The sequence below is a fragment of the Artemia franciscana genome, chromosome 18 (assembly GCF_032884065.1).
Source record: "Artemia franciscana chromosome 18, ASM3288406v1, whole genome shotgun sequence".
NCBI classification, from domain to species: domain Eukaryota; kingdom Metazoa; phylum Arthropoda; class Branchiopoda; order Anostraca; family Artemiidae; genus Artemia; species Artemia franciscana.
In genome coordinates this window covers 14,274,461-14,301,910 of record NC_088880.1, presented here as the reverse complement: position 1 = coordinate 14,301,910, position 27,450 = coordinate 14,274,461, and the positions used below count along the sequence as shown (strand labels likewise).

General features: G+C 33.7%; 2 protein-coding genes across 3 annotated transcripts in view; one reads left to right on the top strand and one right to left on the bottom strand.

The window, feature by feature from the left end:
* LOC136038650 (GAS2-like protein 3) overlaps nt 1-14,493 on the top strand; it is a 119,240-nt gene extending 104,747 nt beyond the window's left edge. The window contains exons 6-8 of the mRNA XM_065721900.1: nt 7,257-7,320; nt 11,843-11,968; nt 13,735-14,493. Coding sequence (XP_065577972.1) covers nt 7,257-7,320; nt 11,843-11,968; nt 13,735-14,406 — 862 coding nt within the window. The 3' untranslated portion in view covers nt 14,407-14,493. The remainder of the gene's footprint in view (nt 1-7,256; nt 7,321-11,842; nt 11,969-13,734) is intronic.
* LOC136038651 (elongation factor Ts, mitochondrial-like) overlaps nt 6,372-27,450 on the bottom strand; it is a 56,287-nt gene continuing 35,208 nt past the window's right edge. The window contains exons 4-6 of one of the 2 annotated variants that reach the window (XM_065721901.1): nt 22,494-22,800; nt 20,375-20,542; nt 6,372-6,506 (exon numbers count right to left, since the gene is read on the bottom strand). In XM_065721901.1, the coding sequence (XP_065577973.1) occupies nt 6,478-6,506; nt 20,375-20,542; nt 22,494-22,800 (504 nt within the window). In that variant the 3' untranslated portion in view covers nt 6,372-6,477. Of the gene's footprint in view, nt 6,507-20,300; nt 20,543-22,493; nt 22,801-27,450 lie in introns of those variants that run through there. The other variant, XM_065721902.1, reaches the window with a different exon arrangement.

Here is a 27,450-nt window from a genome sequence, read left to right as displayed (position 1 = left end):
CTATTTAACTAATATTTAAACTAGATTTAAACTAGGAGCAAGACTACAATAACTATACAAGTGCTTCTACATCATAGATAAAAAGAAAATCCACATTTTTGTCAAAAATACACCAAAGGACGTATTTTGTCGACATGTTTGAAGCTTTACCATCAAGTGGTAGTAATGGACAGGGCAAGGGATCTGTGTCCCATGGATTTTTGCTTACCCTGCAGAATTTTAAAAGATATATTTATTTGCGGCATTTTTGCTGAAAAAGCTGTTTTTGATAATATCATTCAAAAGTGAAAAAAAATCACAAAGTTGCCCCCCTTCTTATATTGAAATATTTATTTTGATCCCCCCATTAAATTTTTGCAAATTGATGCCACTGTTACCATCTAAACAGAAAATTATTCTGCCTAATATCCGAGAGCTTCATTCATTCCATAATGACATTTTTATAGAGAAATGATTTAGCTAAATCACACAGTTTTTTAACATCTATTTCTTCAAGCTAGATTAACTTCACTGAATGCTAATTCATGGCAAAAAAGCACGCTACAATCATGCAATTGACTCGTTATTCAGCCGGTTTATCTTTTCATATTCTTAATGAACTCATTCATTAAAATTTTGAATCTACACTTGGCTGCCTTTCAAACGTGTTAAAAATCACTCATTTCCATGTTAGATTTGTATGGTTCACTTTTACATTCCTTTTATGTACAAGAAGTTCCCTTTGATCAATCAAAAATGCTGTTGAACTAAAAACCTGCGTGCCATAAATACTCGCATGATTAGCGTGTTAATTTGGAATACCACTATCAGTCTCCGTATTTTGGGGACGGGGCCAAGGGACAGACATATTTGCAAAAGGGAGAGGTTGGTGCCCGCTCTAATATCCAACCAATTGCACGATTTTAGAATAGTTTTTATTTGAATCAAATTTGTCTTGACGTTTCGGTCACTTTGTCCCCCACCACCACTACAAAAGGATTATTTTGGACGTGTATGCTAAGAAACAATCCTTGAGGCGTTGAACACCAGTAATAAGAAAATGGACATAGAACGCGGAAAATTTGCAGCCAGTGACCAAAACAAGAAGAATAGGAAAGTTTTGAGGGTTGTCTTAATGTGAAAACAATGCTTAAAGGTGTAAAATACAAAATGATGAAAAAAATAAAACCACAGACAAAAAAGTAAACATAAAAAAGTTTGTCTGATTCAAAACAGATAGAGATAAATGACGAAGACTTGAAAAGCCATAACTTCCAACTCAAATGAGCAAAAATAAAAAAAAAGACTATTATTTAATACAAGTAACATGATAATGATAATTTGCGTTGCTAATAAACAAGTTTACGCCAGGTTGAAGCTCAAAGCCAAGTTGCTTGAGCTGTTATTTTGGACCTTTTTTGCGACACTTACACCACCAAAGAATTTTGTTGATACGCCGCTAGTCTTAAGAGTTATCAGCTTTATGACGATTGAACTCCTCATAGCGGAGTATTCTGGGGACAGCTTCTATTGGGAGATCAATCCAGTGTGATTATTGATCAAAGACATATACTAGATATTAAATCCGACATCTCCTGGTGATGATAATCATAGATTAAATTCTAACGAATTTCTTCGACCCAGCTCTCCCCACTAACAAATGATTGGAGAACCAAGCTTTAGCACCCAGTTTGCCGTTACAGCTAGACTTAGTCATGACGAATACGTTCAACCTCTATCGACTTAATCAGAACTTTAAATCTAAGACTCTAAATTTAATTATTCACTGCAAAATTTTACTTCGTATATTTTATTGCAACTTCATCTATACGGTAAAACCAAATTTGGCATACAGTTCTTGATGCAATAGATACTGGCCTGTTTAAAGCTTATTTCTGTCTTTATGATACCTGCATGAACACGAAACTTTAAGCACTATCTAAGCACAATTCCAGCTCTTTCAGAAATTCCCAAAATTTATTTTCGCAATAAACACTTGCTATTAAAATGAACTTAAATAATAGACAGCAATTTAACGTTTGATAGTTATAATGATGGTTATGTAATAGCTACAGAATATAGCGTTCTGGAAAGACGATGGTCCTGATTAAGGTCATCTATTCTAGCTCTTGATTAGCCAACAAGGGCGGCGTAGAAATGTTCTTAAAGGAGCAAAAACCCGTAAAAGAAAATCCAGCAGGATGCAGAGTGGAAGGCTAAGGTTCGTAAAAAAGCCTTCTCCGCTAGAAAATATGCTGTTTTATAACTGTTACGAAATTTAGGGACTTTTCCATGTTTTGAATTTTTAAGTAGATGGAGGCTTAAGTGTTTTTGTAAAGTAATACACATGAAATCACTATTAGACCTCCGCTATTGAAAATATGTGATTAAAAAAGATTCACTGAAATTATAAAAAATATTTGAATGGTTTGAAACTCACAGCCTAACTCTGTGACTCAGCAAAGCGACACGCAAGATAGCCCACCCACTATACGCTGCGTAATGTTTGTTCGTTTGGTGAAAGGAAAAAGTTGCATGTCTCTATTAATCAGTCTATATTGTAGCATGTAGGAAGCATGAAATTAGGCGTTATAGAATTTGTTTACTCAGGCAGGAAGGATGAGGTACATAGACAAGGATTAAGGCTCATGATGAATATGGAAGCTACAAAGTCTTGTTTAGGCTGGGAAGGCATTAATAATAAAATACTAATTGCTCATTTTATAACTAAAAAATTCAGGGTATCAGTAATAGCAGTATATGCCCCTGTTTAACCCACTGACGGAGATACTAGTGACTCAGAGGAATTTTGTTTACAGTTACAGAAGCAAATAGACAGGTAGAAATATGGTGTTTTTACTAGGAGATACCAACGCTCAGGTCGGTAGAAGTAGGCATAAATGGTATCCTAAGCTAGATAAATTTAGTGTAGGAAAAGAAAACAGTAATGGCAACAGACTTTTGCGATTTTGAAAGTATAACAATCTAGTGGCCCATAAGTTGACATGGTACTTAAATGATGGTAAGATAGCAAACTTATTAATTATGTTATAATAAAACGAAGACTGATAGGATCAATAGAAGATACTAGGTATATAGGAGTGTTGTCATTGATCTTATAACTAAAGATCACCATCTAGTGGTGTCTAGGGTTAATTTAAAGATGAAATTTTGGAAGGGTAACTACCTCCCGGGAAGTTATGATGTTGGTACACTCCATGATGAGAATTTGAGAGAGAATTTCCAGAAACAGCTAAATACTAAACTTGAGAGTTTAAAATTTGACAATGTGGAAGATGGTTTGAATAATTTTAGAAAACCAATTTGTGAAGCTGCTAATGGTGTCTTAGGTAAGAGAGCTAAGACTATGGCTAGGAATATTAGGGAAAAAGCTTTATGTTTAATAGAGAGGAGAAGGGGTTTGTACAAGAGTTATCTGAGTGATAGATCATATGAAAACAAAAGGAATGTAGAGATAGTGGAGGCAATATTAAAATATGAACTAAAGAGGTGTGAAGAGGAGGCCATTGATAAAATTGCCCTGTGTCTGGAAAATGCAGCTAGATGGCATAATAGTAAAATGTTGTACTGGTATTTTAATAAATTGAAAGGGAGTCTCTATCACAGGAACGGTTAAGAATATTAAGTTAAATTTGTCTGGACATCTCGCATTGGAATTCGAATTAATGATTATACCTGCGAAGCCTCAGGAAATGTAAGGAAAATTAGGTTGAAATTTTCAGGGAATGCAATGGGAGGGTGATTGATTAATGATAATCTATACTCAAGATCGTAACAAGAGGGGATTAGAATCCTGTCACCTCTCTAGAACCTCATAGATTATTCAGATTTTCAAACCCCATTTATATGAATGTTTTCCGTAATGCTCATCAATCTACAGCATTCTCCAGCTATTATCAAAGAGACCGTGTTCGTCTAGTTATTGTCCGAATGGCATAACTGCGATATCTCAGGAACGGCTAAGGGTATTAAAACTGTCTGGACATCTTTAATGAGAAATTAAATCAAGTCAAAATTCACTGTGTGCATCCAAGGTTGTCAAAAAGGGGTACCTGCGAAACCACAGGAAACGTAAAGAGATTAAATTGAAACTTTCAGGAGATGTGCAGAGGGATAGTTGATTAATAATTGTCTATACTCAAAGTCGTAACATGATGAGGGTTAGAGTTCATTCAGCCATAGAACTCCAAAGATTATTCAGATTTTCAATTCATATACTTGAACATTTTTCCCGATACCCATCAATCCAAAGCATTATAGTAAAGATATTACTAAACATTTTTGCGAAATTTTGTCAAACACATAAAAAGCCAAAATCTGGATTCTTATATAGCCAGTTAGAATCACTATGTAAATTAAAAACGAACGAAAATTAATTTTAAATTGTTCTTTTCATTTTTTTTTCTAGTTTTTCATGTTACGGAAAATAAAAACACATTGCTTGATATAAAGATTATGTTTAGTAAAATGTAGAATTCGTTCAAATCTTGAAAGGCACATGGATTGTTAGCCCTATTCTTTTTTGTGGCAGTATCTGCTCGTTTTCAGTTTGACTTGGTTATTTATTGAAATTTCTATTCGTTCTGGGTTTTATTTATTTATTGATAATGATTTATGGTAGTTCTTAGCTTAAAAATTTACTTGAATTTATTTCTCTTCATCTTTGGTAATATATATATATATATATATATATATATATATATATATATATATATATATATATATATATATATATATATATATATATATATATATATATATATATATATATATATATATATATATAAATATATATATATAGTACCACGAGACCTGCGGCTTCACCACTGGGCCCCAGCACTAGAAAGGCTTTTATACATGTATTTCCATTGTCGCTTGTCTTCTAAACACAGACAATTTGAGTCTTTTCTTGATGTCATGAGGTCCAAATAAACCTTAAATTAGAAGTAGTGCCTTTGTAAAATTATATATATGGTTTTATTGGACCTTTAAATTTTGACTCGGCTTGTCTTTAGTCGTTACGAAAGACATATCGCAGAACCTTTGCATCTTTTAATTTTTCAGGTGGTGGGACAAAAGCTTCCTCTTTTGCCTCGGCTTGTCTTTTGTCATTATGAAAGACGCATCGCCGAGCCTTTGTTTCTTTTAATTGTTCAGATGTTGGGAAAAAAACTTCTTTTTCTTCCAACAATTTTTCTAGTCCAGGTTTTTGATTTTTAAATTTATGGTAGGCATTGATGACCTTATCCATGTCAAAATCCACAACCCAATTATCATCACTGTCATTTTCAATTTGTTTGGTTCATTTTACCTCGGCTTGTCTCTCGTCATTATGAAATACATATCATCAAACCTTTGTTTTTTCAGCAAAGGTATGGTAGGCATTGATGACTTTATCAATGTCAAAATCCAAAACCCAGTCATCATCGCTACTATTCTCAATTTTGGCACGTTTGGTTCTCGTTGTCCAGGTTGGTCTTCATTTTCTTTTTTGACTTATTCGCATATTCGGTGCGGTAGGCCTATGTCTTCTAATCACGTGTATCTTTGCTCTTCATTTTCATTTTTGACTTACTCACATGCTTGGTGTTGAATGTCTTCTAACCGCTTTTCTCTTTGTTCTTCATTATCAATTTTGACACGCCACCGCCGCGCTCGTCTTTGTTCTTAATTTTCATTTTTGACATGCCACCGCCACGTGCGTCTTTGTCCTTCATTTTATTTTTGACGCGTTCTAATTGTCATTTCCTCATATCTTCTAACCGCCCGTGTCTTTGCTCTTCATTTCATTTTTGACACGTTTTTGGATTTCGATTACTTCAGACAATTTAGCAGTGGGTTTTGCTTTAGCTGCCCGTCTTGATATTGTCGAAATTGATGGACCAGGTTGTCGGTTTTCATATCTTATCACCTTTGGTAGTTCATGTGTTGGTTCCAAAGAATCATCATTTATAGTAACTGGAATTGCAAATTTTCGTGCTTTGGGTGTTTCAATGGACATTATATTATATAAATAACAGATCCATTGAAAACTCAACAATCTTATTTATGCTATATATGGAACCATATTAGAAAATGTGTCTATGCTCTCATAAGACATGCTTATATGATGGGCTAACATAATACAAAGCGTCATTGACAAAAACCAAAATTAAGCTTCTCAACGAACTTTCTCATAGCTTCTGACCCATCTACATCCTTTTTTTTATGCGAGAATATCCCAAGATACCAATTTTCACAAAAAAAATATGGAGCTGTATTCGAAAAATACATATATATATATATATATATATATATATATATATATATATATATATATATATATATATGAATATCTATTTACCAACCATTCAATAAATATGTTTTTAACACGTTATAGGTTACTCTTTAATCATGCAGCAGTGTAAAAAAGTGTCTTTAAACTCCAGGTGTTCAATGAATAAAAAACCTTCTCCCTTTTATGTTTGTTCTGCTGCATCATTCCTTGCATCCAGTAAACAGCATACCTTAAAAAAAAAAAAAAAGTGATCGCACACCGATGTCCTTCAAATTCTACTTTAATCTTAAAGATTCAAGCGGAGAACTACGTGCTTAATCCCTGGTTGCCACTGCTGCAAATTTGCGCAAAATCCTACGACATGCAACAAATGACACAAATCGTGGGACAAACGACGCAAAAGCATCCGTTTTACTGCAATGCCGGATGCGTCGAATAATTTCAACTCATACTAAATCGCATGCGTTGTTCTGATTTAAAAAAAAAATTGAAAAATGAAAATGATATAAAAAAAAAAATCAGTTTGAGAACCTGATTTGAATTCTTCTAGAGTTTGTCGCAGCGACGCAAAAGTCTGCGTTTCTTTGTGAACCTCCATCCAATTCTGTCGTACGTCTGTTCTGCCAGAAAAAAAAAAATCGTATCGGGATTGACACAGCAGTGGGAACCAGGGGTAAATGTCCTAATTTTTTTCGTTAATCTATATTACCAAGTGGGGAGTGATCCAACCACTTGCAAGTTTAATTTTTTATGTAATTTAGCTGTTTAAGCCAAATTAGTTTATCCAATTTTGACTTTGTTAATCAAAGTTATTATTCATTTGCAAGCACTTTCAGTGACAAAAGTAATAAGAACGTGTTGACAGAAAGTCACTAATCTTCTTCGACTCAATTATCTTCTGTCAGGCCGTTAGGTAGTATTACAGAGGCCATAATCAACCTGATATAATTTAACTCGTCTTACTAATTTATTTTTGTAGGCGTTCTAGATCTGTCACCTCACCCGTCCTAGTAACAGGAGAATATTCAGAACTGGATAAAAAAGTAAGTATTCCAATTCACGGTTTATTTTTTAGTTGAGCTAAATTTTGAACCGAGTCGAATTTTGTTTCGGTCTTTGGGTTTCACATCTTCGATGGAAATGCGGGATCGAGTTCAGATCGGAATTACAGGATATGCTAAAATATTTTTTAATAATATAAGATGCTTTTTAACCGTGTCCATTTCTTTTTATATCTCCTACTAGCTAAATTATGCATAGTAGGAGTAAGAGATTTTTTTTATTAAGCATGTCGATCAACTTGAAAAATATCTATTTTTTTTAGAATTCTTTGTGTATTATACCGATATGAGAGTCTAAATTTTTATTATCTGCTATTGCAACTACCTATGATAAAATTAAGAAGAAAAATCGGCATAGTTTTCAAGTTTGCTTTGTGTTCCAAAACTTACAAGAATTTCGTTTTCTATCACACATACAACATAGTGACGTCACTTGATCATTTTCATTTTATAAAGAACTAGCTGTTGGGGTGGCGCTTCGCGCCACCCCAACACCTAGTCGGTGGGGGCGCTTCGCGCCCCTCCAAGCCCCCCCCCGAGCGCGTAAGTCGTTACGCGTCATATTAGTTACGCGCCATTGTAGTTGTGTCCCTATGTCCCACCTGTGAATATAGATAGATATTTATATATATATATATGTTTTTAACTACGTAAAACTTGCGAATATACAACATTCTTTGCTGTCCCATTGTCTGTGCATATAAATAGATTGTCAGGTTTACCAACTCTTGAACATGCAACATATAATGGTCCATGGGAAAACAATCCGTATTCAGATCTATACCTCATGATTCTAATGATTGCCCTTGAGCTTTGTTGATGGTGATTGCTAATCGACCATTCCCTGTGTCGCCGTCGTCATTTATATATCCCCCTGTGCCCCCCTCCCGGCGTCCCCGTTGTAGTTGTGTCCCGGTCGTCATTTATATTCCCTGTGTCCCGGTCGTCACATGACGTCACTCGACAGACACACACACACACAGACAACTTATTTTTATATATATAGATGTGTTCCAGATCTCCGTTATCATTAATGATAATTTATTATTTGTTATTGTTTTGATCGTTATTGTTATTTTTTTTGTCCCAAGACTGAGGATAATGCAAAAAAAAAAGAGAATTGTGTTGCTTGAAGTGTAGAATGGACTACAGTGTTAGCCCCTTTTATTTTATTTGTAGCTGGATAGATTCAACTGAATTGAGCCTCAGGCCTCAAAGGCTCATTGGCTCCATATCCCAGGCAGCCGAGCTTTAACAGTCACATCAGTGACCCCCACTCAACGCCAGGCCTCGAACCCACGTCCCAAAAGACAAACTCCAGTTTACCATCCACTCGGCTAGGGTGGCTGAGTACCCTTTGTGTATAATAAAGATATGAGTGGTTAAATTTTTATTATTCGTTATTTTATGCTAATCTCTAAAACATAGAACAATTCCTGAATTTGGCGTATATTGCCAAAACTTTGCTTTATATCTAACTGCACTACCGTTTTTTATATATGTTCTTGGTGGAAATAAATAAAGAAAACACAAAGAAAACAATAAATAAAGAAAATAAATAAGGAAATAAGTAAAAGAAGAAGAAACAAAGAGTGACTTGAGGCTGAAAACTAAAGTTTGTGTAAGTTTCAGTAATATTTACATTTTTAATTATTAGCAGTAATTTTCCCATTCAGGCTATGCGTTAATGCTGTTCCTTTCCTCCCATTGAAATCGAACGCTATTTTTGTTGAGCGGTACTATTGTTTAATTCATTCACTCTGAAGCAACGGATATGGTAGGCATTTTTTTCACGTGAAATATGTCACATAAATCTCAGAAATAAAGTACCTTTACAAACGAAGCGGTTCGAACAAATTAAAGAAAAAATAAAAAGTCCAAATTTTGTACGTGAAAAAGAAAAACATCTTGATATTATTCTCCTTGAAGTCAGGATGAGCATCGATGACGAACTTTGTAAAAAAAATTTAATGGTCGCTTTCTGGAGGTCGTAATAGTTGTAGTCAAATGAGCAGAAGTAGATGCTTGAAAAGAGTCAAGACGTCAAAAATGTGCTCTATGACATTAATCAATGCCAAGTTTGTACCTTTTATTGACGGAATTTACCAACCGATCCATCTTGAATATATCACCCAGAAATTATATACGGTCCAATCTACTACCAGTTTCACCTTATCTCTTCACCGGTGGTCGGCGTCTACTCCCCTGCCTCCTTGGAAAATACCCCTTGTGAAAAATACCCCACCCCCGTGACAAACAAGGCTTTCCAAATTTGAGAATTTTATTAGAGCTTTTTTTTATTTTCCATAGGGGGAAGGAATTCTGGCACTTGTGTATTGGCGTATTGTGAATTTGGGCAACATATTCGCACATATGGGAAGGGGATGGTAAAGTATTTGGACAGTTTGATGTCAGAAACATAATTAACAGAATAATTGTACCTAACACATTTTCGATGTAGATTCGCTATACTTTAACCCCCCCCCCCGCCTCATGCGCAAATGTATATCCCAAATTTGTTTCTAAAGTAACGAAGAAAACTAACAAAGAAACCGGTTTGTTCTCGAGTTTTACAAATCGTACACTTGAGTGAGTGGCGTGTAATACACAAGTACCGGAATTTTTCATGGGGAGAGGGTTGGATTTGCCGGTATTATTTAAGACGATCAGAAATCAAATTAAAAAGAAGTTTTTTCTAAACTGAAAGTAACGAGCAACATCATAACTTAAAATGGCTAAAAATTATTACGTATATGAAAGGAGTTGCCCCTTCCACAAGACCTTGGTTTATACGCTAAAGTTTTGACTATTTTTCCTAATTCTTTAAGAACGATTCCTGAAACAAATGACCGTTTAATCAAAATAATAAGCTTTTTAGAATTCTAAAAAAAATAGCATTATGATCGAGGTCTTGATGAGGAGGCAACCCCTTTCATATACGTAATAATTTCTGTTCGTTTTAAACTTTGATGTTGCTCCTTACTTTCAATTGAAAAAACTTGATTTTTAAAAAAATTCGATTTCTGATCGTTTTTAAATAATACCGGGAAATCCGGCACTCTCTTCACGAAAAATTCCGGTACTTGTGTATTACACGCCACTCAATCAAGTTTAGGATGGATAAAACTTGAGAACATACCGTTTTCTTTGTTACTTTTGAAACAATTTGGGCTATATATTTCCAAATTAGGGGGGAGTTAAAGTATTGGGGGTCTGCATGTAAAATGTATTAGGTGTAATTATTCTGCATATTTTGAACTAAAAATTGTTTTCTGACTTCAAACTGTCCAAATACTTTACCCCCCCCCCTTATGTGCAAATATATAGCCCAAATTTACATATTTCTCATATATTCTGTCACTTGTCTTTGTCTTCTATCACGCTCAGCTGAGAGAAATTAACGAAGAAACCGGTTTGCTCTCGATTTTTACATACCGTAAACTTGAGTGAGTGGTGTATAATACACAAGTACCAAAATTCCTTCCCCTACGGAAAATAAAAAACAAAGCTCAAATAAAATTTTCGAATTTGCGAAGCCTCATTTTCCACAGGGGGAGGGGAGAATTTACATGGGGGATTTTCCGCAGGGGGTACTTTCCGGGGGTATTTTCCTCGGGGGGATCGACAACAGGGGGTATTTCCGCAGGAGGGGTGTTTTCCTCGGGGGCGTGGTATGTTTTTGGGAGGGGGAGGGGGTAAACGCCTAGAGCCCTTCTTACCACATATATTTGAAACTGAACTGACACCTCGCGTCGCTTACCTCATTTTATTTTTGGGGTAGCTTTAGAATATAGCCCATAGTAACCAAACATTTAAAACTGACGAAAAATTCTTATTTGAAGCTGATTCGAGAATTTTAACTTTTATTTCGACTAATCTTAAGGGTAAATTTTACTGCGAAAACAAATTTAAGGGACTTTTGAAAATAAAAAGCCTGAGACCTCACAAAATTGTAATAGGATTGATTTAAAAACCATACCAATACGATCTCCATAGTCAAAAACCCAATAAAGGAGAATTACAGTCCCACATCCTGAGCAACAACGAAGATCACTTTTCGCATTGGAAGCAGTGATAGATTTTTTTTTTTTTTTTTTTTTTTTTTTTTTTTTTTTTTTTTTTTTTTTTTTTTTTTTTTTTTTTTTTTTTTTTTTAAGAAAAAACTCTTATATGGTACTTCTGTTTCTAAGTTCGTATCTTTTTGAGACTGAATAATAAAATTGTGATAATAGCGTTAAAGTATAATAATGGCAATTATCATTGTCATATCTCAACACTAATAATAGTGAATAAATAGCAATAATAGCACAAAGTAATAATAGTGAAATGTTGCCAGATTAGTGATTAAAGCATTTAACATTTTCACGTTTGTTTTTGTTTGTGCCATAAAAACTACTAAGATTTAAGTCACTGCGTAATCTGTTTCCCTTCAAATGTGGTAATTTGAACAATGACTGTAATAATTCCATATCGCATACAAGAATTTCTTACTTTTCTATTTTAGGTTGAACAACTGGCAATTGCAAGTCAAGCTGAATGTCGATGTGTATCCGAGTATTGTTCAAGACTAGAAATTCGAAAGATATCAGAAGGACTATATCATGTTGCAGGAAGGAATGTCTTCATAAGGGTTAGTAGTGAAAACCTTCTTAAAACAGTTTAGTCATTCAAATTTACAACAACAGGTGGATAATTTGATATTGATGTTATGTCAATTTAGCAATAATTTTTAAAAGAAGTAGAAGGGTGTGGCCCTTTCTTGGGGAGAGGGAGGTAGATTATAATGCCCATATAAATGAGCATACGATTCTGTCTATGAAATACTACTCTGTTCACTAGTTGCTCCTTTTTACAACCTATTAGTAGTTCAAATTTTTATTTCAATCGTATAGCGTCGTTTGAACCATTAGTTTCTTTTTCTTTTATGTATTTTTCATGGTCAGGAACTTTTTTTTATAAGAAACCAAGACCTAGAATAGAATTTTGACCCCTGAATTATGTTTGTAGCTGCTTCTTCTGCTCTAAAGTATTTTATCTCTCTATACTTGTCTTAAGTTCTAGTTTTGTCCTTTGTTTTTTTTTAAGCCTATCACGAGCTTAAACTCCCTATATTGGTCCCAAGTAATCCCAAGTCTAATCTAAACCAGTCCTATTTTTTCATCACAATCCATGACCACTTATTTCATTTAATTCTTAAGGCAAAGCAAAACCCATCAAAATAATCCAAATAAAAGTGGAAAGAAAGCAACCCTATTCCCAGCAACTCGACTGGGAACCATCCACTAAGCTCTTTATATAACTTAATTGATGCTTTACTGTTTGCTCCTTTTTACAACCTATTAGTAGTTCAAATTTTTATTTCAATCGTATAGCGTCGTTTGAACCATTAGTTTCTTTTTCTTTTATGTATTTTTCATGGTCAGGAACTTTTTTTTATAAGAAACCAAGACCTAGAATAGAATTTTGACCCCTGAATTATGTTTGTAGCTGCTTCTTCTGCTCTAAAGTATTTTATCTCTCTATACTTGTCTTAAGATCTAGTTTTGTCCTTTGTTTTTTTTTAAGCCTATCACGAGCTTAAACTCCCTATATTGGTCCCAAGTAATCCCAAGTCTAATCTAAACCAGTCCTATTTTTTCATCACAATCCATGACCACTTATTTCATTTAATTCTTAAGGCAAAGCAAAACCCATCAAAATAATCCAAATAAAAGTGGAAAGAAAGCAACCCTATTCCCAGCAACTCGACTGGGAACCATCCACTAAGCTCTTTATATAACTTAATTGATGCTTTACTGTTTCAATGAGAACGCTAATTATTTAAAGATAATTACCTGAAATTTTACACAAAGTAAGAACTCTAAGTTCCCATGTATCTCCACTGAAATAAAAGCCTGTTCAAGATTAGTATTTAATCTAGTAATGTAAATCTAGATATTTTTCTATCTTCATACGTAAGCTACATGTCTAGTCTGTGTACCTTCCATCTTTAAAAATACTTATTCGTTCTGAGTAAATTGATAGAATAATATTTTATTTTATAATAATATTTTAGAAATTATCTGGACTCTCATCAATTATTGTTTTTGTAGCATATAATAGCCTAAATTTAAATTTTAAATCAAGAAGTCACAAGGAATTGAAATACTTCATCAAAGCAAACTTTTTTGTGCCTAATCTCAAGTAATTTAAATTGCGATTTTTTCTTATAGAAGGAGAAGTTCTTTCTTTTAAGGGGGGGGGGGTTTGGCTTCAAGACTTTAGAACTAAATTATGCTACATCATGAAAGAATTCCTCTGTTATGAGACATTACACCTAAGATAAAACAAAAATATCCCCTAAATTTTCCATAAACCCTTTTCATCAGAATTTAAAAAAAATACGAATTTTTTCAGTTGCTGAAAGACAGACATGTTATGGTGAGAGTTGGAGGAGGTTGGGACACGCTTGAACACTTTTTAATTCGTCATGATCCCTGTCGAGGTGGTTCTAATACAAGCAGTCGAAGTCGAAGCCCAACACCAGACACAACTGGTCTTCTACAGAGAAAACCCTTAAGCGAGAGAAAAACAATTAATTCAAGAAGTACTTTGACCCCATCTAAAGTTGGTTCAACACCGTGCCTCATAGATTTAAATGTTTCGCCAGTTACAACGCCTCGGCGTGCACAGCCGGTCCGTAGAGCTCAAACTGCTGGTCTACCAGTTAAAAGAACTGGATCTGTTAAACAATCTTCAAATGATTTGACAGAACATTTTTCCCAATTAACAGAATCAAATAAATTAAAAGCCCCAGAAAGACCAACGTCTTTCATAGACATTCCTAGAAAAGGTAATTCTGTCCCTAGCACACCTATTTCAAGTGGCCTACCACCTAGACCAGTAAATGCAACTGCCCGGAAATCAGGCGTGGGACGGACAGCTAGTTTCCATTTTGGGACACAAAGGCAAGTTTTATCAAAGCCTCTTACAAATAATTTGAACGTTAGCGCCTTCAATATGAATGCTAAGAAAACAGTGAGCAATAATGCTCTTAATGAAATGGATTCAAAGCCTCGATGGAAATAGTGCCGTATGTATGTTTGTGCGATTGTTTCGTTTTCTCCATGTGTCGTTATTTATTTTAAATGTTCAATAAAATTCGCTTGCACATTATTAGAAAATTAAATCCAAAGAGGCTAGGATGATTCAAACTACGGTATGTTGCGTAACATAAATATTGTACGGCGAAAAAAATGTATAGATGATTATAATAAAAAAACATTGGTTGGCGCTAGGAATGTCAAGGCATTAAAGATGCAGCAAAAACAGCTTTGATATCGTATCAATAGTTTTCTCCTTCTGTAAGTGAAAAAAAAAATTCAACACACTTTGAAAAAAAAATACTTATTTGGTTATCGAAAGGAAATCAAGAAAATTGCATGGGAAGATAAGAAAACCACATTGAGCAAAAAGTAAGACAAGCTGCGAAGAGAGGAGACCCTAGGACCCTATATATAGTATAGGCTTTATTTTCACCTAGATTGAAATGGGAATATTCATAATTTTCCTTATTTATACAGTTTTTTTTCCAATACTTTAGCTGAGCTTCGAAATATCCAACAAAAGAGAAGTCGAGAAAAAGAGAGAAGAGAGTTTTCTGCTCTCTATCAAATTGCATTTAGCTGTATTACAGTTTTTGAAAAAGTGATATCTTCTTTTCTTTCAAAGTTTACCCTTTGTACGCTTACAGCTGTTTTGTCTTACTTTTTCGGTTTTTCGTTGCTGCCTACGAGTTTCCTTTTTTGTTTTCTTTTTTCTTTCAATTCAACCTTTTTACTGACTACGGGTTAACCCTCACATGAATATGAACCAAATTCTATATATTCTGAACAGGAGAACAGGGTCGCCAATTGAGGGACGGGTTTAGATTATGAAAATACCTTTTTTTGATATTTTTATGGGAAAATACCCTTTTTTAGTATTTTATATTACAACAAACGAAAAAAAAATCCATCCCCTAGCTATTGAAAAATACATTATATCACCCTTTACATTTTGTGAATTGGTGCCCCTGAGGAGAACAAGAACTGAACCAATCAGATTTAGATTAAATACGGGTTAAAAAAAAAACCTTTAAATCTCCTTCAGTTTTCGCTTGTTCGGAGTATATCAACCCCTTGACCATTTTTAACGTCATTAAATAAGGGGGAGAAATAAGAAAGAGAAGAAAGGAAATAAAGAAAAAATCTCTAGCATTTACCTGGCTTCTAGTCGAAACGACTCTACCTACTAACAGTTCATTTTATTTACGAGCATACCCAAAACCATCGCTTCTATTAAAAAAAGCAACGTTTTATCGGGAACTTGAGAGCCAATCAATTTTCATTTAACTATTCTTCAAAAATCATGCGACAATAAAGTTTTTAAAACATTAAATTTAACAAAACAAGCTTTTCCTTTCAATTGAAGTAAGGAGCAACATTAAAACTTAAAACGAACGGAAATTATTGTGTATAAGACTGGAGCCTCTTCCTTGTCGCTCACTCTTTATACTAAATCCAGTAAACATAGAAAAGCACAGGTTACATATAATAAGATGTGCAAATATCTATGCCTACTAAAACTACAAGCGATCCCGTGGTGGTTTTAGAACTATTTTTCAATAATACTATGTATGTTCTTTTTAAAATACAACAAGTACCTTCAGATGAGTGCACACAAAAATTCTAAAATGTATATAACAAGTCTTGTTAAAAACAGAGAATTTGAAAATTCAGCTTATATCTCTATTTTATTTTTTTTTTACCATTTTTTACATTGTTTAAGCATGTCCACTCCCGATACTAAGACTTGGCAACAGTGACATCAAATACCTGTTTCAATAGTAGCATTTAATTGCAGAGTCACAAAAGGCTACTTTAATTAAAAACGAAATTAAGCTCATAAAAAAAATACATTTTCTTTTATTTCATCTTTCTTTTTAATTGTATTTCAACTAATGAAAATTATGTACGCGTTTTGGGAAACGGGTTTACTTAGTGATTTTAGGAAAACCTTACTTAAATCCCTTTATGCGAATTGATAAGAAACGTGAGAAAAGTGAGTATGGTAATTAAGAGAAATTAAATCGATTGCTGTGGAAAACAAGTTACTTAGCTTGATGATGCTTATTAGACTATGAGATTCTGAAGAACAATGTGATTTTCGGAAGGGGTAAAGCTGCGTCTGCCAAAATTTCACTCTTAGATGGATAACTGAGAATTATCTGAATGTTCATACCCCTTTAATTTTCAATAATCCTATTGTTATGATTAATGCATCTATTTTTTATTATTTTATCAATAAATTGAATCGGGTAACTATTACAAAATAAAATGTCCCTCAAATACAACACTTCAGAATGTAAAAACTCCTGAGGAAAAATTCTGAAAGCTCTATCCACCAGTAAAATCACAACCCCTCGTGTCAATGAAATAGGATGGCACGCATGAAAATTCAAATATCTATCACTGTGTGTAGGCTTTCTATTCTATACAGGCTTTCAGTGTAGGCTCCAGGGAGTTTCTATCCTTGTAGGGTTTCCTAACATACCAGATAAGTAAGTTAGAATATTGAATGCTATATAGGTTAATAATATTACTGCGGTTCAGGTAGTAAGTGAGGTCAGTAGTCGATTCGGTGTTGAATCAGGAATTAACAGGGCCAAGTTTAATTCTTATTGGAATGGGTTGATTTCATAGATCCTGCCCTAAGGAGCACGGAAAACGCAAATTTCTCATAGATTTAGATTAGGCAATTGATTGAAATGTTCTAGACAGAAAAGTTAGCGAAATGCTTGAATGTTTGGTGGTTTAGAAGTTCAGGGTGCAGAATGAATTTGAGAATTAATGTTAAAAAGAAATTCACTTAGACCAGAAACAAATGAGGGTGAAGAGGTAGTGTAAAAACTAGAATGGACAAGAAGTACTGTTTTTTTTTTGCATTTAGAAAAAGTTAGAAAGAATAGGAAACATGAGCACTTCAAAACACTGAGAATCATTTTAAAAGTTTTTTCCAAAGGCATTATCTAAGAATGTTTTTAGAAACTCATTTAACTGACAGTATATCAAACAGTAGGCTGTACAAAAAAGGCTATTCAACCCCACTTTCCGGAGCTTTAATGACAGAAAATTTAAGATGGCTAACTAGGCCACGTTTTGCGGATGAAGAATGACAGATTGACAAACATTGGGTCATAAATGCCTTGATAGCCCAAGAGGAAACACAGCAGACTAATTGGCTTAAAGCGCCGGGTTGAAGAAAATAGAAACAAAATTTTAGCTTTGACTAAATGTGTTACATAACACATTTTGATTAACCTAGGTCAAAAATAGCAAGTCATTTTTCTATTTGAGGATTTTCATCAGATATCTCCTATAGTATCTTTAAATAGAACAACTTCTGTAGGCATAGCTTCAATGCCAAAATGAGCGAAGAGTAGTTCAGACCAAACACAAGTTTTCTGTCAAGCCTAAGTAAAAGAACTGAAGAATTAAGTGCTTGAACGAGCAAAAAAGAAGAAAAACTTAATCAAGTCGGACTGGTGTTAGGCATGCATAGTGGAAAACTATATGATGCTTAGTAAATGAAATTATAGTTCAGTGTAAACGTTCGTAAGTGCGATGCAGACATCCGTCTGCGCAGCGCAGTATATTGATGAACAAAGGACCTGCATGGAGTGAAATCACTGAAGTCATCTTTTTTTTAAATGTTAGGACAAACTGAAAAACAACTATTAGAACTTAAATGAGAACTTACTGCCAATTAAATGACTAATTAATGAGATATACTAAAGAACTTAGAAGATAGTTTGACAGAGATTTTTCAGAATTTTTTTAAGAATAGATTTTCGGTGTTAACATACTTCCTAGCCAAAACATACTTCCTATCAACAAAGTAGTTATTATCCACTTTGTGTATCAAACAGTTCGTGGTAACGAACTGTAGTAAGGAGCGACCCGGCTCTGTAGTAACCAAAACTCTAAAAAATGGAATTTTGATACCAATACCTACATCAAAAGAATCGCATTTTAATGCTGATTTTAAATATATAAGTTTAATCAAGTTTAGTCTTACCCATCAAAAGTTACGAGCCTGAGAAAATTTGCGTTATTTTAGAAAATAGGGGGAAACGCCCCCTAGAAGTCTTAGAATCTTAACGAAAATCACACCATCAGATTCCGCGTATCAGAGAACCCTACTGTAGAAGTTTCAAGCTCCTATCTACAAAAATGTGGAATTTTGTATTTTTTGCCAGAAGGCAGACCACGGATGCGTGTTTATTTGTTATTTTGTTTTGTTTTTTTTCTTTTTCCCAGGGGTGATCGTATCGACCCAGTTGTCCTAGAATGTTGCAAGAGGGCTCATTCTAACGGAAATGAAAAGTTCTAGTGCCCTTTTTAAGTGACCGAAAAATTGGAGGGCACCTAGGCCCCCTCCCACGCTAATTATTTTACCAAAGTCAACGGATCAAAATTCTGAGATAGCCATTTTATTCAGCGTAGTCGAAAAACCTTATAACTATGTCTTTGGGGACGACTTACTCCCCCACAGTCCCCATGGGAGGGGCAACAAGTTACAAACTTTGACCAATGCTTACATATAGTAATGGTTATTGGGAAGTGTACAGGCGTTTTGCGTTGATGAGGAAGCAGCCTCTTTCATATACGAATTAATTTCTGTTCGTTTTAAGTTTTAATGTCGCTGCTTACTTTCAGTTAAAAAAACTTGTTTTTTTTATTTAATTATTTTAGAAGGCACGGTGACAAAGCGAGGTCATGGTTAAGAAGTAGCTGATTCTAAGTAGAGTGGCGACACTGTATAAAGAAAGGGTACTAAACGCTTTTCCAAATTAGCCATTAAAGAATGGCTATGAGACATTAAATAAAAACTTTAAATTAAGTAAGAAATTAAGATAATTAGCAAGGAAGAAGTTTAAACTCGGTGAACTGTTTTGGCAAGCATAGTGACAAAGCAACATTACAGTTAGAAATGATAGTACCGAAACAAAATTAAATGCAGCACCCCTATCTCGACTCAAATATAAGCAAAAAAAGCCGAATAATACTGAAAGACTTGATCATAATGGGGATGTTATCCGGGAGCCAAGGCACCCGGGACAGCTTCCCCTCCCCCACCCCTTGAATCGCTCTGAGGGTAAAACAAGGATAACATCCCTAGACCTGTTTGATGTAATAGTGCAGAAGCCTGTGACAGGTAGGTATATCACTTCAGCTAAGACTGAGATTATAAATTCAATCAAGTCCATGGGAATTTCTAAGAATTGTACGAAGAAGATTGCAGGGCAGTCTGTGAGCACAAGGCGACTTAATGATGCTACGAATTTTACAATTTTTAGTTGAGTGAAACAAAATTTGAAAAGTTTGAGACTGAAAAAATGCCCAAAACAAACTAAGACTCAGTTCTAAACAATAATTTTTAGCGTAGACCAAGTTTCCCGAAGCCAATTACCATCCATGAAAATTTATTATTTTTATTACTATTATCCTAAAAAGACGGATAAAACAACACACTCCTTTATATTTTACATTCCTTTACCCTTTTACAGCCGAAGTAAAAGGAGGTAACATCAGAGGAGTCGATTGAGGGAAGGGTGAGGAGGAGTCTTTTTTGGTGAAGGACAGGAGTTTTTTTTTAGATGGGGAGGTTTTATTTTGAAAACACCCCTTCGTTTTTATCTCATTAAAAATGTTTTCCTCTTTTGGTATTTTCACTGGAAAAAAAAGCATGTTTACCTCCCTCCCCTAAATATTGGAAAATACATTTAGTCCCCTCCCCCCATTTTCAGGAGTTGAAGCCACTGGCTACTACTGAGTACCCTTGTACACTTATTAAACTACTGAATTACACTCTAACGCCGTTTCAACTAAATTCAGCAAAACCTTGCTTGTGTCTAAATTAATACTAAATTCGACAAAATATTTGTATAAAAAGAAACTAATCTATATTGAACGTAAAGATAATATAGATCATATTTGCTAGTCAGTTTTCTCACCACACTGAAACCTCACATAGTCAAGAACATTGACAGAACATGCGTCTAAAACTTCTTTAACGGTGACATCTGGATCTACAAGGAACTCCTGATCAAGAAGAACTGTGGACTCTTCTGGTGATAACTGTTTTTCGTCTGGTTTTCGTTCTATGCTCGATGGATTCATTCCTAAAATAATAATTCTTAAATAAGACTTAGCAATCAATAAATTTTACACATGAAACAGACTGGCAGAACTTTTCACAACTGGCAGCTCTTCAACCTAAAAATCAAGAGATCATTCCATAACCCTTCAAAAAAAATTATGTTGCAGAATTTTTTAAGAAATGAGACATAAAACAGACTGGCAGAACTTTTCAGAACTGGCAGCTCTTCAATCTAGAAAATCAAGTGCTCATTCCATAACCCTTTAAAAAAAAATTATGTTGCAGATTTTTTTAAGAAATGAGACATAAAACAGACTGGCAGAACTTTTCAGAACTGGCAGCTCTTCAATCTAGAAAATCAAGTGCTCATTCCATAACCCTTTAAAAAAAAAATTATGTTGCAGATTTTTTTAAGAAATGAGACATAAGACAGACTGGCAGAACTTTTCAGAACTGGCAGCTCTTCAACCTAAATCAAGAGCTCATTCCATAACCCTTTAAAAAAATTATGTTGCAGATTTTTTTTAAGAAATGAGACATAAGACAGACTGGCAAAACTTTTCAGAACTGGCAGCTCTTCAACCTAAATTCAAGAGCTCGTTCCATAACCTTTGAAAAAAAAAAATTAAGTTGCAGAATTTTTTAAGAAATGAGACATAAAACAGACGGGAAGAACTTTTCAGAACTGACAGAACTGGCAGCTCTTCAACCTAAAGAATCAAGAGCTCATTCCAGAGCCCTTCAAACAAAAAATCTTGTTGCAGAATTTTTTAAGAAATGAGACATAAAACAGACTGGCAGAACTTTTCAGAACTGGCAGCTCCTAAACCTAGAAAATCAAGAGCTCATTCCATAGCCTTTAAAAAAAATATGTTGCAGAATTTTTTAAGAAATTAGACATAAAACAGACTGGCAGAACTTTTCAGAACTGGAAGCTCTTCAATCTAGAAAATCAAGAGCTTATTCCATAACCCTTCAAAAAAAAATAATTATGTTGCAGAATTTTTTAAGAAATGAGACAAGTCAAAAATACAACCTTTTCGAAAATAAAAATGTATACAATATTTTAATGTTGGTAAAGCCTCCTCTTTCTTCCCCCAAATATCCAACGCTTATAGTTTCCTGGGTGGTCTGGTAAGTTAAAGGCATTAGCATCTCTAAATTAAAATTGGGTGTCGTTTAAAGTTTAAAACTAAGAAAATAATAGTATTATTAATGGAGAGGTAGTGACAATTACGCCATCTACTTTATTTTAATAAAAACTAAAATTTTGAAAATTATAAAATTATTATTGCGGTTAGATTATTTATTTGATATTTTGCGCCCCTAAAATTCCTGCTCCCGGGACAACTGCCCCCCTTTGAACAGGCACTGAATTGGATGTTTGGTTTTTCATGCACTAAACATCTGTGGGATTGTTCTTATCTTATTTGGTTCTTATTTTGTTGGCGTTTAATTTATGTGCTTAGGTATGGTGTAGGATATTAAGTTCCTTTAAGAAAGGACTGGATTATATTAGTCAAGAAAAATATTTAATGATCGATGACAAAACAGTCTGTGTCACGCTTTGAGATGAATCATTACAAATATTTTTTACGGAAATCCCTTGAAACCGTCTTAAAAACCAGTACATTGTAGACAAAATCATGATGAAATCTTTAAGAATTAGTTTGGATGATGAAATACACAAATATTTGTAATGCAGTGGAAAAATCTAATGCTGATAAACAAAGTAGTTCAAAAATACTCAGTATTTGTTGTAGAAAGCAACGTAAGAGCGAGGATCAACTTCAACTATTCAAAATTACATTACTGGGCAGATTTTGACTGTTACTATTCAACTTTGTGATATCGTGCTTCGAGTATCCTTTAATTTGTTGATTTTAGCGCTGAACCCTCAAAATCAGAGTTAAAACCTTCGAGAATGACCAAAAAGTATACAAAAGAATCATATATTTAAGGTGTTAGCTTACCAACAATATGCTGACAAATCTGGCGTCCTAACGTATCCATAGTCCAATTCTCTGGCATTGCCTCCTCTGAAGTCCTCTTGAAAAACGCTAAAGCTCCAAACTTTCCAGTCATCACACTGGGACAGAACCCAGTGACAGTAGGGTGGGTATAGCAAGACATATGAACGGATGGATTAGCAAAAGCTCCGACACCACGTCTGAGTTTCATGTTTTCACCGATTTGTCCTATGTTAAGCGCTATAATATCGGCTAAGGTACTCCCGTCGGGTGCTAAAAAACCTTTCAGTTCCTCTTCTGTTAAAGACAGCTGAAAAATAATATACTTTATTCCCGCTTTCGTAGGTACATTTGCAGTTTTATGGTAAAAAAAAAAACAACAAAAAATTTTTTTAGCCGACTAAAGTTAGAAAGAAAGCTGAAATTGGAAATTTTAGCCAAACAGAATTACAGGTAAAACTACAAAGAGTAATTTAATACTACTACTGCTAACACCTCACTGCAACACCAAGCCACCTGACACAAAAATATCTACACACGCCCCTCTTCCATCCCGATCTGTGCATAGCCTTCCTCTTACACCATCCCACCCTCCCAGGAAGTTCCCATATTCTTTAAATCTTCACTTACGACATCCTTCATCCCCATTCGGGGACGACCTGCTTTTTGTTTCACCCTAGATGGTTGGCCGACCAGAACAATCTTTGGCAGTTCGTCATGCTTCATCCACAGAGCCTAACCAAACTTTCTCTCACTATAGCCCCAGAAAGCGAGATTCAACTACGTTTTTCGTACAGATTACTGTTTGAAATACGGTGAGTCAGTCAGGAACCCAAAACATTCCGTAGTCAATCTCTCTGGAAAATATCTAGCAAATCCTCCTCTGTTTTTCGGAGCACCCACGCTCCAGAACCGTACTTGACCATATGTCATCACTGTAACTTCCAATATTTTAATCTAATCAGCAACTTAAGCCAGGGAAAATTAAATATTAATCTACAATTGGCAATGTTAGCCAATGGCAACTAGAGATAAAGCCAAACTAACTAATAAGCCATTAATAAAATACCTGTTTTAGTCAATGCCTCTTAAGGCCAGTTCATTCTACACCTTAAGAGCCCTACATATAAATTTCAAAAGACAAATTTTGCCTCGTTTTATTTTTTGTAAATGGGGTTCTCTCTCATTTACTAGTCTCTTTATTGGTGGATATAAGATGATAAGATGAGACCAAGCCCTGCTTTCATTCCTAGTTATTAGCCATTCTAAATTTATTATGGGGTACTAAAATAAATAAAAAAGATAGAATAGCGTTCAAATCAAAATTATTAGCACTTTTTGCCTCAATTGCGGCATCCCCGCCCCTTCAAAAAAGACTCGTTTGTTATTCACCAATAAAGACAAGCCCCAGTACCAATTACTACTACTACTACTAATAACTCACTGCAGCACCATGCCGCCTGAGGCCAACACAGGTACGCACGCTCCTCCTCCAACCTAATCTATTCAAGGCCTCCCTCTTTAAACCCTCCCAGGAAGTTCCCAATTCCTTTAAATCTTTATTGATGACATCCTCCCAACCTAGACAAGGACGGCCTGCTTTCCGTGTAGCCACAGACAGTTGGCCGAAAAGGACATCTTTGGCAATCTGTCATCCTTCATCCGCAGAACGTGGCCTAGCCATCTCAACCTTTCTTTCATTATAGCCCCAAAAAGCGGGATTGAACCACATTTTTCGTACAACCTACTGTTCGAAATACGATCAGTCAGCTGGGTACCCAGAACAAACCGTGGGCAATTTCTCTGGAAAACATCTAGTAAAAATTACGGTCAGTCAATCCAGTACCAATTGATGAGGGTCAAATGCAGTGAAGGGTCAGATTCCATGTGCTAGAGCAAACTAACATATCATAGTTCATGCAGTTTAATACGAAAGAGGTTTATGCGTCTATTTCTCTCGTACAAAATTCTGACCAATATCTTTAAAAAGGTATTTGTGTCCATTTGACTATTTTTTTTCAAATCCATTTTGAGCTCATTTATTTCCTATTCAATCTAGATTTGGAAGCAAAATAAAGTATAATATGATTTTCATATTTCATCACCTTGTTCAGAGTAAAAAAAAATGAAAGATGAAATAAAAATTAATAAGCACTACATTATAGAAAAATAAAAATAAAGTATGGTCAATAATTTCCTTTAATATTCCAATTATCAGGGTTATTCTTCGTAAAAGCTTCGATCTCTAATATTATAACCCCAGGACAAAGCTAAGATATTGCAAACAATGTTTAGGAAAGATAATCAAGAAATGTAGTAATACAAGTCAAACAGGCTGATGTAGTGACAAATAATGACACCCTCATTACTCCAAACTATTCTTTCTACAATACAGCCTATACAATAGTAAAAAAAACAGAAGACAATGTGCTCCCCTCTTTTACGCCACTTTCCACATTGAAGGGCTAAAAAATTTACCGGAAATGTTACAGACGATGTCCATGGCTCGAGTAGAGATCTTCAATGCTCGTTGAGCGAGAGGGGTCATTTCTTTTTTTTTTTCTAAACAAAATATTTATTATAAATCATAATTTTTTTTTATAAATTATAAAATTTATAAATTACAAGTTACTATAATTATAAATTATATAATAAATTATAAATTATTATAAATTATAAAATTTATAATAAATTATTAATTTATTATAAATATTATAATTTACTAGCTGTTGGGGTGGCGCTTCGCGCCACCCCAACAGCTAGGTGGAGGGGGCGCTTCGCGCCCCCCAAGCCCCCCGCACGCGTAAGTCGTTACGCGCCATATTAGTTACGCGCCATTGTAGTTGTGTCCCTGAAGCGTCCCCACCAAGCCCCCCCGCGCGCGTAAGTCGTTACGCGCCATACTAGTTACGCGCCATTGTAGTTGTGTCCCGGTGTCCCACCTGTGAATATATATATATATATATATATATATATATATATATATATATATATATATATATATATATATATATATATATATATATATATATATATATATATATATATATATATATATATATATATATATATATATATATATATATATATATATATATATATATATATATATATATATATATATATATATATATATATATTTATATATATATATATATATATATATATATATATATTTTTATATATATATATATATATATATATATATATATATATATATATATATATATATATATATATATATATATATATATATATATATACATATATATATATATATATATATATATATATATATATATATATATATATATATATATATATATACATATATATATATATATATATATATATATATATATATATATATATATATATATATATATATATATATATATATATATATATATATATATATATATAACTACGTAAAACTTGCGAATAAACAACATTCTTTGCTGTCCTATTGTCTGTCCATATAAATAGATTGACAGGTTTACCAACTCTTGAAGGTTTGCCAACTCTGACAGGTCTACCATATATATATATATATATATATATATATATATATATATATATATATATATATATATATATATATATATATATATATATATATATATATATATATATATATATATATATATATATATATATATATATATATATATATATATATATATATATATATATATATATATATATATATATATATATATATATATATATATATATATATATATATATATATATATATATATATATATATATATATATATATACTACGTAAAACTTGCGAATAAACAACATTCTTTGCTGTCCCATTGTCTGTCCATATAAATAGATTGACAGGTTTACCAACTCTTGAACATACAACATAATAATTGTCCATGGGAAAACAATCCGGATTCAGATCTATACAGCATTTTTCTAATGATTGCCCTTGAGCTTTGTTGATGGTGATTGCTAATCGAACATTCCCTGTGTCCCCGTCTCCATTTATATATCCCCCTGTGCCCCCGGCGTCCCCGTTGTAGGTGTGTCCCTGTGTCCTGGTTTTCATTTATATTTCCTGTGTCCCGGTCGTCATTCGTGTCCCGGTATCCCAGTCTGTAATTTCTCTTTGAGTGTCCCGGTCGTCATTTATATTCCCTCTGTCCCGGTCGTCATTTGTGTCCCGGTGTCCCGGTCTGTAATTTCTCTTTAGTGTCCCGGTCGTCATTTATATTCCCTGTGTCCCGGTCGTCATTTGTGTCCCGGTCTGTAGTGTCATCTTATAATGACGTCAAATGCAAACCCACAAACAAATTATCATGCATATATACAACTGATTTTTATATATATATATAGATACAGTTTCTTTTTTAGTTATTTTCTTTTTTAGTTTTTTTCTTTTCTTAGTTTTTTTCTTTTTTAGTTTTTCTTTTTTTTTAATTTTTCTTTTTATTCATTTGTTTTCTTCAATTTGTCAATGTTCATTCTAACATTGACACTTGGAAAAATCTTTACGTGCCAAGCATGCTAAAGCTCAACAATTTATAATAAACCTCAAACTTTTGGGTATCTGTTTTAAGGTTTTCGAATTACTTTAATCTATTGTCAAAATACATTGAAATATTTGTGCAATTCCCAGTTTTTTTTTCTTTTTAGTATTTTACCTTTTTTTATTTTTTTAGGTTTTTTCTTTTTTTAATTTTTTCTATTTTGTAGTTTTTTCTTTTTTTAGTTTTTTTCTTTCTAGTCTTTTTTTAGTTTTTTACCTTTTTTCTTTTTTCAGTTTTATTTTTTCATTTGGTGACATTCTATCTTTTTCAATATTTTTCAATTTGTCAATCTTCATTCTAACATTGACAGTTGAAAAAATCTTCACGTGCCAAGCATGCTAAAGCTCAACAATTCATAATAAACCTCAATTTTTAAGTATCTGTTTTAAGGTTTTCGAATTACTTTAATCTATTGT